The 12,212-nt window shown below is 33.1% G+C and overlaps 1 protein-coding gene across 10 annotated transcripts in view; it reads left to right on the top strand.

Annotated features, from left to right (window-relative positions):
* The window catches only part of LOC128012938 (microtubule-associated protein 4), a 56,204-nt gene that overhangs the window by 2,724 nt on the left and 41,268 nt on the right, over positions 1 to 12,212 (top strand). For 6 of the 10 annotated variants that reach the window (XM_052595544.1, XM_052595536.1, XM_052595537.1 and 3 more), the window contains exons 2-3: positions 6,670 to 6,854; positions 7,594 to 7,638. In XM_052595544.1, coding sequence (XP_052451504.1) covers positions 6,680 to 6,854; positions 7,594 to 7,638 — 220 coding nt within the window. In that variant the 5' untranslated portion in view covers positions 6,670 to 6,679. The remainder of the gene's footprint in view (positions 1 to 6,669; positions 6,855 to 7,593; positions 7,639 to 12,212) is intronic. The other 4 variants (XM_052595538.1, XM_052595542.1, XM_052595547.1 and 1 more) reach the window with 1 other exon arrangement.

Genomic DNA, 12,212 nt, shown 5'->3' with positions numbered 1-12,212 from the left:
AAACTGTGTGTGTCTCGCTAATGTTTATATATGAGAAAAACACATTAAAATGATTTCTGACCAGTCATGTGACACTGAAGACTGATGAAAATTCCGCTTTGGAATCAATTCCAGATTTAAATGTATTCAAATAACAAATGGTTCTTTTGAACTATAATTTATTTTTAGATTATTACCGTTTTTAGTGATATTATGATCAAATAATGCAGTGTTGGTGAGCAGAAGATGTAAGTGTCCTAATAGATACTCATTTGGCTCACATTTGTGTGTGGTTTTATATAGCTTCATCTTCAGCTGTTGGTGTGGTTCTTTGTTTCCATGGCATTATGGGTGGAGCTAAGGAGTGTCTCATGAATAATGTATTAGTAAAGTGTTTTTCTGACAGCCCAGAAACACACGGCTCACTTCACCAGCGTTATCCAGCATTTAAAATGATCGAAACTGGTGGTTATTATATTATATTTTTGTCTGAATGTTGGAACACTGGTTAGTCCTTTTAGTTTTCCTTAACTCCGTACAAATAAAATGAAATAAAGTAATACAAAATGTGTTTCTTTTTGGAGTATGCATTGGAGTAGGTGTTAAAAAAATTCATGTGAAAATATCATGTTAAATTAATGTTACTTGCTTTTTCTTTGTAATTGTGAAATTCACTAGCATTTTCTCAATTTAATATAAAATTGTGTGTTTTTATTTATTTATTTTTATTATTTATTTTTAATTTTTTAATTTTTTATTTTTATTATTTTTTTTATTTATTTTATTTATTTTGTTTATTTTTTTATTATTATTATTTTATTATTATTTTATTTATTATTATTTTATTTTTTTATTATTATTATTATTTTTTTTGCGTATTTTGATTAATTAATACTTCTTTTAGTTGTTTATTTACTTTTTAGTGTATGCTTCCATGTCAATTTATTTTCTTTTTGTCTTTGTGACCATTTAAGCTTCAACAAATATTGTTTGTTTATTTTTTTTGTCCTCCTAAATATTCAAACCACATAATAGCAGGCTTTATTTTTATTATTTCTTTATGCTTTTCTTTGTATATTTTATAAGTATTAACTAGAACTTTGTGTTCTACATTTACAATTTTTATGATAAATAATATTAGTTTGGATTTTTTTCTCGAAAACAGTAAGATTGTACTGTATTTATTCACAATTTTATTAATTATATGAGCACATTTGGACATAAAACAAATTTTTTTTTTTTTTTTTGTGGATGCATCCTTATTCTCCTTCTGTGGGTGAATCTAATAATTGTGCAAGTGCATGCTTTTTTGTGCACATTTCTGTGGAGTTAATCAGCTGAATGTTCTGGATTGTGTTTGAATCGATGTGATAGATTAGTGCACATGAAGACCCTGGTGATCTGTAATCTCTGACGATCTCAGAGCTTTACACACAATCATCCGCTGGGAAATCTCCAAAATCACCATTATCAGCAGAGAGATTTGAGACCGACGTAATGAACAGAAACCACGACTGAGGGCAGAGAAATGAGGATTTAATTCAGCTTTCAGACTGAAGTTAATGAGAACCGTTCAATGCAACAGTCATTTAATGCTAACTTTTTTTACTTGGTCTGTCACCACAAAGTCTGCAACAAACCCCTTAATTTCAGAAAAACCTTAGTGATAATAGTCTTATGTTTATAACTCGAGGTTGTCTTAACTCTAAGTGTTTGTTGTGAATAGACCCTGGTCATTTGCTGCTGTTTATTCCAACCGTTTCGACAAAAACGTCTTGTGTAAAATTAGCAGTTTGTGTATATCTGCTACTTAGTGTCTCAAACAGATCTTTCAGAGATCACAAGCGTATTCATATTCCATGGAAAGTGAACTGTGTGTTTATCATTACATCAAAACTCCCTGATCTCTGCTTTACTTTCACCTTCCCACCAGACAAACCTGTCCGACCACGGCAAAGATAAAACCAGTCGTGAAGCACGTCCAAAATAATAAATAATAGCATCAAATAACAGCATGATGTGAGTGTTTAAATGCAAGGGATTGTGGGTACACTGAAAGAAAGTGTGTGTAAGTGCATGCATTAATGAAATAGTGTTTGTCTTGTAAACATCCTCAGATAATCTGTTATATTTACAAATTAAAAAATAATAATAATAATGTTTTTTGCAAATTTTACAAATAATTACAAAGAAATGCAGCGTAATATCGAATTAAGTAGAAAGACAGAAATAGTATTTTCTTGTAAAACTTATTGCAATGTTCTTGAAATATTTACAACTTCTAAAATAAACAATAATACATTAATAAATGTTTCCTTTTAAAACCTACTATAATAATATTAATACTGTTATATTTACAACTTCAAAAAATCATTTAGTAGTAAAATTCACACATAATTAGAAACAAGTGCAGAGTAGCATTACATAAAGCATGCAGTTATTTGCAAAACTTTATTTTTACAAGAAAGGTGATATTATTATTGTAAAACTTGGTTAGATAATCTTTGTTTACAACTGAAGAATAATTCAGCTAAATGGTATTAAATCAGTTTTCGCTCAGAAACTTCTGGTAGATTTCACAAATGATTGCAAAGAAATATCAACGCATTGAATTATGCATTATGCAAGACTGAAAGTGCGTGTTGTGGAAATGTGTGAATTGTAAATAGCTTGTGAATTGCTTGTTTCTCAGGCCGTATGAAGGAGAGCGCATGCATGTGTGCACATCTGGTCAGAAACGTAATGCATGATTATGCTAATAGCTGTTGCAGTTCATGCTAATGTTCACCTGAGACTGAAGCGCATGACAGAATGACTGTTATTGAATTAGCGCTCTCTAATTTGTTCCTCGTTGTATCTCATCAGCTGCGTCTGCGGAGGAGACACACCTCGACTCAACCCGTCGTGTGTTTTCATGAAACGGACAGCGTTTGTGTCTAACATCGTTAAAGGGGAAGTCTCCAGTTTATGTGATAGAAATGAATTGGATTTGATGAGCCATTGTGAAATATCTTACATGTGCAAACCTGTGTTCACAAGACATTAGCATTCTTTATTAAGAGCTTTATCTGCATTTGACAACAACCGTTCACATTTAGCTGATTAACAAGCAGAAAGACTTGGTCATGGAGAATGAATTTGTGTTTAAATAATGGTAATAGTTTTAAGTTTTTTAGCTTTGAATCAAATTATTGGTATTAACACTGGATAGTTGGTATAATAATAATAATGCTAAATTATATGAAAAAATGCACTGCTGCTACTAATAAAAATGAAAAATCTTTAATAAAATAAACCATAATGTGTCAATAATAATAATAATCATAAAAAATGTATTGTTGTTTTTGTTGTCCAGTGGTAATGCAAATTGTTGCTATTAATATTACTATTTATTATGCATATTATTTTATGCATAATAATACCATTAATTGTTGATATATATATATATATATATATATATATATATATATATATATATATATATATATATATATATATATATATATATATATATATATATATATATATATATATATATTATTGCTGTTGTTTTAATTATGGTGATGCAAATTGTTGTTATTAGTAATACTATTTATTATTTTATTATTAATATATAATAATTGTTTAATATTTTACTTTAATGAATATTATAAATTATTGTGAAATTTTTGGCCAATCATTTTGATGAATATTATTGCTTTTTTATTATTTTTAATTTTAAATGTGTTTTTTTTTTATATAAGATTTTTTTTTTTTTTTTTTTTAACTCACTCCTGGCTCGAGTGAGTTATTGTCTGATTTTCTCACCGCTGTGTGAAGTGAGCCACAGTCACTAGAGCAGTTCATGTGTGTTGATCATTGACTGAAGCTGGTCAAAGGTCAGGAGATGACCCAGAGCAAGGTGAATGCACAGAGACCGAGTGTGTGTGTGTGTGTGTGTGTGTGAGTCACAGTCCAGTCCTTCTCTAAATCTGCTGCAGTGTCACACCAGAGAATTCCAGGCATCTGTGGAATGTTGGGAGGATCTCTCACACACACACACACACACACACACACACTCTCTCTCTCCCTCTCTCATTGCATATGCATGTTCTGCATGTTGTTATTCAGCCAGACACATAAGGTCTGCAGTCATAAAAACACTGGTTCACACAGTGTCTCGTCTGTGACCCATGAAGACGTTGAGGGTGTAACTAACTCAGCAGGATTCTCTCTGAACATGACCGTAGCACATGTTTCCATCATGCTGTCAGCATGGAAGCATCAGCAGAAAAAAAGCAGAAGTTAGTGAAGGAAACTCAACCAGACTGAGAGGAATAGAAGTTAGAGATGATGGTTGTGTTTGAGTTATCGATCATTTGTGCACGGTCCGACGGTGTCCCAAAATACTGAGAGAAACTGACCGACTTTTATTTTAATTGAACTTTTTATTTTTATTTATTTTTTGCTGTTTGTCAATGATTTTTAAGTTGATTTTAGTTTTACTACTTTTCATAGTTCTCATAATTTTGATGTGTGTTGTTTATATTTTTTATTATTGTTCTTTTATTTATTTGTTTTATTATTTTCTTTCAAATCTTCAAGTAAAACTACCAAAAAAAGAAATGTTCTGTAAAACTGTTTTAAAATTAAATTCATAGCATTAATGGAAATCAAATAATTATGGAGACGTTGAATCATATTTCTCTGTGTGGTGAGATTTGTTTTATGAATCTCTAGTTCTTGATTCGTGTGTGTGTGTGTGTGTGTGTGTGTGTGTGTGTAATACGATCAGATAATATTTGTTTGGATTCCTGACACACCCTCGATTCAATCTCAACTCATGTGTGCAGAAGATTATGGAGTGTGTGTGAGCAGCATACCTGTGTGTGTGTGTGTGTGTGTGTGTGTGTGTGTGTGTGTGTGTGTGGAGCAGTAGATTACACAGGCTTAACTGTGTCAAAGGCCTCACACGACCTGAGAACAAACACATCTACTTCACTAAATAAATCAGGACATATAATAGACAATATAATGCTAATAATGACTGCAGACTGACCTGAAACCAACACTCAGTCCCAGTCACCTGGTGAAAGTGGTCCAGTCTTTCCTGAACTGATGTCATAACTACAGCAGTGAACTAATGTTGTATATGAATTATTAATATGTTAGCTCAGATCCTGTAGAATCCAGCTCGTATGCAACTGAAGCAAAAAGCCGTGAAATACATTTGTGTCCTAGCTAAAAACACCCGTTAGTTGTGGTCAGCATAATGCATGACTTTTTAAAGCATAAAGCAACAGTTATATGAATACATTGGTCATTAATGGCATTTTTTTTATCAATGGAGTTTATTAGTTTATTTTAATTCATTTGTACTTTTTTTTCGTGTAATTCTTTTTATTTTTGTTTAATTTATTGGTTTACTTTTTTCCCATGTATTTTTATTTTATTAAAAATAATGTATGATGTCACCTCACCACAGACGATGTAATGATCTCATGAAAGCCTTAAATCGAGTTGCATGCTTGAGTGCAGACAGGAAGTTCAGCTCATTTGAAGTAGCTGCCGCTGCTGTTGTACAGCTAATATTCACACCCACTTCCTGTCTGAAAGCCCCTTTCTTCCTCTGGAACTTCCTGTCTTCCTCACCAACAGAGGACGCCACACAGGATTTAACAGCTACATGTGACTCAGCTCAAGATTAAGGACCAATTTTTTTCTTCTTTTTTTTTTCATTTAATTTTATTAAATATTTTGTTATTTGTTTTCATTTTATTATTATTATTATTATTATTATTATTATTTGATTATTTTTATTTATTATTTTTATATTTATTTTTTTTATTATTATTAATATTTTTTTTGTAGTAGTTTATTTGTATATAAAAAAATTATATTCCAATTTTTATTTTATTATTATTGTTATTTAGCAGTGCATTTAATTGTATTTATTTTATTATTATTTTAAAACATTTAAAAAATATATTTAAAATTGTATTAAATTAGAATTTTCTATTTTTTGTACTATTATTGTTACTTTTAATATATAATTAAAATAAATATTATTATAATTTTATTTTATTTTTATTTTACTATTTATTTGCTAAGAACTGAGTGCATTTTAAATTTTAAAGAGAGAAATTATTCTCAGCTAAGCCTGTTGAACTGATGCTTCAGGATAGCTCTGTTTAATCTGTGTGTGTGTGTGTGTGTGTGTGTGTGTGTGTGTGTGTGTGTGTGTGTGTGTGTGTCACAGCTGTAATCCTTCTGCGTTACACCGCTGCCACATCTTTAATCTCTGTGATTTAGTAAAACACAGTCACAAAGTCTTGAGATTACACAACACAGGAAGACACAAATTATGATTATCAGCAGAGAGACGCAGCGAATGGATCACAGGCTTTTAAAAAAAAAAGTTAAAGAAGGAAATGAGTTCTTTTGGGCTGGTTTGACCCTCAAGATGATTTAGTTTTTGATCTGCTGCTTTGATTGCTTCTGATAATGAGCTTGTTACATAATCAAACGAGTAGACCTTTCTGACGACATAATTCAACATCTCTCTGTCCATGTCAAGAGATTGCATCATAATGTATGACATCATCATCATAGAAAGTGTTTTTGCTGTGGTGCATGAATGACAGAATATTAATGAGCAGATGTAGTTATGATTGTGATGATCAAATCTGCATGTTTTCTTCTCGTTGTTAGAGTAAGAGTCATGGCGGATCTGAGCTTGACCGACGCTCTGACCGACAGCGTTCCTCAGCCTGACCTGGAGAAGATGGTGGAGAGGGATTTTATGGCCACGCTGGAGGCCGAGACCTTCGACGATCAGGTCGGAGAGACGGTTGACAAGACCAACTTCGTCCCACTGCTGGACAATGACGGGAAGGGTGAGTCTGCTCAGGTTACCCACGAAAACACCAGGCGTGTAATGCATAATGCTAATCTATTACTAACATGCTTTATTTTCTTGCATTGCATTTATCTTCATTGCAATGCATTTTATTTTATTGCATTGCATTTTATTGCCATGCATCTTTTATTTTGACTACCTTTTGCATGTTCTGATTCTTGTAGGTTTCCTTTTTATTATTATTTTATTGCATTGCATTGCATTTTTAATTATACGTTTATTGCATTGCATTTTTAATTATACGTTTATTGCATTGCATTTTTAATTATACGTTTATTGCATTGCATTTTTAATTATACGTTTATTGCATTGCATTTTTAATTATACGTTTATTGCATTGCATTTTTAACTATACGTTTATTGCATTGCATTTTTTTGCATTTAATTTGAAATTGTTGCATCATATATTTTGATTCTAATGCATGACCTTTTTTATAATAGCAGTTGTACAGCATCTCTTTTTACAGTTTTATTATTATTAAGTTGCAAACTGATCTCCCCTGTTTCAGTCACTGGTGATGTTCACTGAATGTTGCTAAACTTCTTCTGGTTTATATTGGCCCGTGTGAATCTTTGTGGGCGTCTGTCTGGTTGATTTCCAAGAGTTTGTTTGCATTGAGCAAACTGTGTGTTTGTCAGCAATCTCCCTTTGGCTTTTGAGGATTTCTTATTCAAACGCCTCTAATTGTGGAGTGTGTGTGTGTGTGTGTGTGTAGATCCGAGTACAGTACAGCAGGAAGTCCAAGGGGCTCAAAACCCTGGTAAGAGACGCTTTAGATTTTCTCGTTGCCCCAGTTTGGTTTCGGGTGTCGCTCCATTATTTGAGTCATACCTTGGTTTGCATGTTTTCTCTCATGCTTATTTTCAGTTGGGATCATTTGTTTCTGTTGGACGGGAAGCCACTCGTCTCAGTGGGCGTTTAGGAGACTTAAACCTTCATTTAGCAAGCTTTTAGTTGACTTTGTAATTGCATGTTTATCCCGTTAGCAGTGCATTAAATAGCACCCTCTTACAGTTCTCCTCAATCTTGATATCTGTCATCCTCCGTCACGTGATGTCTGTCTGCGGGATTTGACTTGGCCAGACTCTTTAGGATTATTTGTGTTTCCTGTTTGTTGATGCTTACGAGTTAAGATTGTGAGGGTGCACGGTCACTCAAATAGAGTTGATGTTGTCAAATATGTTCATTAATGCACGTCAAATACATCAATGTACCCATATACCTAGAAATCTGTTGCTCTCGTTTACAGACACTGATTTTGTTCAGTCCATAGGAATCCAGCTGTAGTCTTTACCTTTAATATAAGTGAGATACTTTTATAGTTTCTGTTAATATTTTAAGTAAAATCAGAACTGGTTCTAAATACATAACCCTGATTGTTTTTAACACAAAAGTTTGGGAAAATATGTATTTTTTTTAATAACATTATATTGAAAACGCACAAAAACCCACATGGCATTCAAATTGTTTTTTTATTATATTTTAAGATTTAAATGGTTGATATTTTCCTTTTTAATGGATTTGTAAGGCAGTGTTAATTTAGTGTAATTGTGATACTATCATAGTTTTTTTATTAATTTTACTATACATTTTCCTTTTTTTTATCTTTAAGGTTTAGTAATTTTGTTTGGTTTTTCTGTAATTTATATATATATATATATATATATATATATATATATATATATATAATTTTTAATTTTTTTCTTTATTATTATTTATACATTTTATATATATATATATATATATATATATATATATATATATATATATATATATATATATATATATTTAATTTTAATGTCTATATACCTTTTTTATTTTGAATATTTCAGTGCATCAAATTAATCTGAATTAAAATGAGTTGTTTATATTTATTTTTATTTTTATTTAAAGCAATGGCTTTAGTTTTAGTCTTAGTTTCCATTAATTATATTAATTAAAATCCATCTTTAAGGGCTTCCCCACCCCCTTTTGAATGAGGTCTTGATTAGTAATAAATTCCTAGTAATTGTTTTTTGTGTTTTTTCTCCATTAACCCATGTCATATTACGATCCATCACTTCATATTTCTGTCATGACCGTGCATGTCGTCTCCCGAGTCCTGTGTCGTGATTTCAGCCCAAAGCATCAGTGTTTTCTGCTCTTGTGGGTTCAGTGTTTGTCTCTTCTCACACACTCATATGACCGTAATAATTCACGCTCCGCTCTCAGCACACAAGAGTGAAATGCTTCAGACGGGGCGAGTCTGACGGGCATCGCATGCTGATGCACAAAAATGCTTCGTCACTGCAGCTCACAAAGTGACCATCTAATCTGGGATTTCACTCTTCTGCTTTATGATGCAAGAAGACAAAAGTGCATGATTGATTTTATAAAGCATTTAATGCAAGATGAAAATAAGAAGTCCAGTAATGATCTTGAAGGCAACCCTCATTTAAAGCGTGATGTGTTTTGATGAGCGTCCTTCAGATGGCGCTGTTGTGCTGCATGAGCTCTGCGTCTCCACCAATCATGATTATGGAAAGTTTCTCTTTGCTGTTCTTGCAGGAAGTAAGTAGGGCAGAGAATATAGATGTGTGAGCTGCAGCCGACGCAGATGTCCAGGGAATAGAGCCGTTTTTAAGCATGCCTTCATTTATTTGTGTATTTGTGGGCGGGGCCGTGCATGCTGCATGCGACAGACTGATTGATTGACAGGTGTGAAGTACTAACCAGTGTGTGTGTTGTTCTCTTCCCGTCTGCTGTGTGTTTCTGCCCTGCGTCGTGTCTGTGTGTCGCTTCAGACGACTAGATCTTCTGCCTCTTCTTCTGCTCTCGCTCTCGCCGCTGAAGCTTCTGGAAAACCTGTTCCTGACACCACCTGCTTAAGGACATGGATGTGTTTGGAGACGGAGGGAGAAAACCCTGATTCCAAACCCTAGTGAGCTGCCGTCTACGTAGGCTGCTGCCTTTTAAGGGGCCGCTCACACGGGACAGGGTCAGGTTTTTTGATCAAATCTGGGTTCAGATTGAAATATTCACCACAGTTACCCTGCCTTTAATTCCTGACACATTTAGGTTATGATCACTACTGCCAACTAAATAACATTGATTTAACATTCTAGAAGCACTCAATAATTGAATTAAAAAAAATGCATTAAATAAACATAATTCTTATTAAAGGTACAATAGGAACTTTATACCTAACCATACATCTCTGGCTAGTTTTAACACAAAAATTAAATCAAATATTGGATAAAATATGCTTTATATTAACAAAGTAATACAAAACATGGCTTTCAACTATTTCAACAAACTATTAAAAATACTATGTAAAATAGGAATTTTTTCGAATAATATAAGCAGCACACGGGGCATAAACATTGTTTAAAATATTGTTAAATATACATTTTTATATGCATAAAACATGCGTTTAATATGACATCCAGAAGACAAACAAATGGGACTGATACATTTTTTTAAATATTTTTAATTTGTATTTTGCATGCACCTGCTATGTTATCTGAGATATCCTGTCCACAATGCTGCCTTACAATGAATCTTAAATTAAAAAAATCATGTGACCTGACTTTATAGACCAGTCATTTTCTGTGAGGAGCACACTATGATGCTCTAAAATGCTGACTATGTAGGCAGCTCACTAGGCTTTGGAACACTTTCTGCTTGTCAGACACACTCCAGCTTCTCATTTAAAGACTTTTTCCTCTTCCTCTTCGGCAAAGTCATGGCAGACGCACTGTAGAGCGGCATCAGCGGCCGCGGGACGCTCCAAACACACACCACCGGAGGAAACGGGATCTTCTGAGGGAACGGTAGCTCAGAGAGAGAGATGATCTAGCTGGTGATGACAGGCCGCGGACACACACACACACACACACACACACACACAACTGTGAGGCTTCTCTTCTTGCTCACACAAACACATTTCAACAATTAAAGTCAACATGAAAAGCCAATTAAATGACTTTGCACATTTCTCATTGTGAATGGTTTATTAGAGCACATTATTATTATTTCTCATTCATCGTTTCAGGCTGCTAAATTGTCAGTAAAGAACATGTGATAAATGTTTTAGCAATAATATCAAATAGAGCAGATCTCCCACAATCCACTGCAAAAATCCGGCTCTGTCCAAGGTTATTATAGTAAAACATTTTTGTTACTAGGATAAAATAATATTGAAATTATTATTTTTAAATATTTTATTTGTTATAAAACATTAATTTAAATGAAATATAAAGAGTGTATATTTTAAATATTATTTTATTTTATTTAAACAAGTTGTGAGATTTTATATTTTAATTTGGTTAAATTGAATCTAAAAAAAATAACTAAATTTCAAATTAATTTCAAATTTTAAATATATATTTATTTATTTATTTATTTATTTATCAAACAACATTTTAAAATAAAGAAAAAAAATATGGGAAATAAAACCTAACTGAAAATAGTAAGAGTAATCGTAGTACCCCAGCTCTGACTCTGACTTCTGTTTCAGCCCAAAATGCATCACAGTGTGGAAGTAAAGCGGCTTGTGAAAGTAGTTTCATGCTGACTTTAGGTCTGTTCTTGTGCTAGACAGACTTTATTGCTGGTGAAATCACTTGTAAACATGCAGCATGAGTGTGTCGTGTTAGTTCTGATGCACACAGCTTTGTTTGTCATCATCCAGCGGTCGCCCAAAGAGACGTGTGTGTGTGTGTGTGTGTGTGTCTGTTTATTGCTGCATTTGATACACACATTATGTACACTTCCCTGTCCTCCTGTCTGGACATGTTAATGCTCACTTTGAGACCTCAGCTGCCAGAGTTCATCACACACACACACACACACACACACACACACACACACACACACACACGGGTGTCAAAGGCCAGATACGCAGATGATATTAATATCTATAGAGCAGGTAGCATTATAGCTAAATATAAATGAAAGCCATTAGATGGTTAGTTTATTCCAGGCCTGACTCTGCACTCGTGTGTTTCCTTCACTCAGATCTCTCTTTCTCTCAACTCTACGTTTGTTTTTAACCCCTGCATGTGTTTATAATGATTGACTGATTTGTCTGTCGGACTCAAACCTTCACTGAACACTGTCTTACATGCTCTTTTATTAAAAGAACTGAAAATGACCGGTTTATTTCATGGCTCATATTCATACGATGTTTCGGCTTGCATTAGTGCATTTGTAAAGGTTGTATTATTTATTTAATCTGTGTGTGATTTCTCCAGTGTCCACTCAGTTAATAAAGTTTGTATGGAGGGTTTCGGTCTGTCCTTGTGCTTGGGATCTGGTGATTTGTTGGTGATTTTGATCAGAACTGATTCGGAT

Source organism: Carassius gibelio, chromosome B24 (assembly GCF_023724105.1).
Source record: "Carassius gibelio isolate Cgi1373 ecotype wild population from Czech Republic chromosome B24, carGib1.2-hapl.c, whole genome shotgun sequence".
NCBI lineage: Eukaryota > Metazoa > Chordata > Actinopteri > Cypriniformes > Cyprinidae > Carassius > Carassius gibelio.
This window is presented reverse-complemented; position numbering and strand designations above follow the sequence as displayed.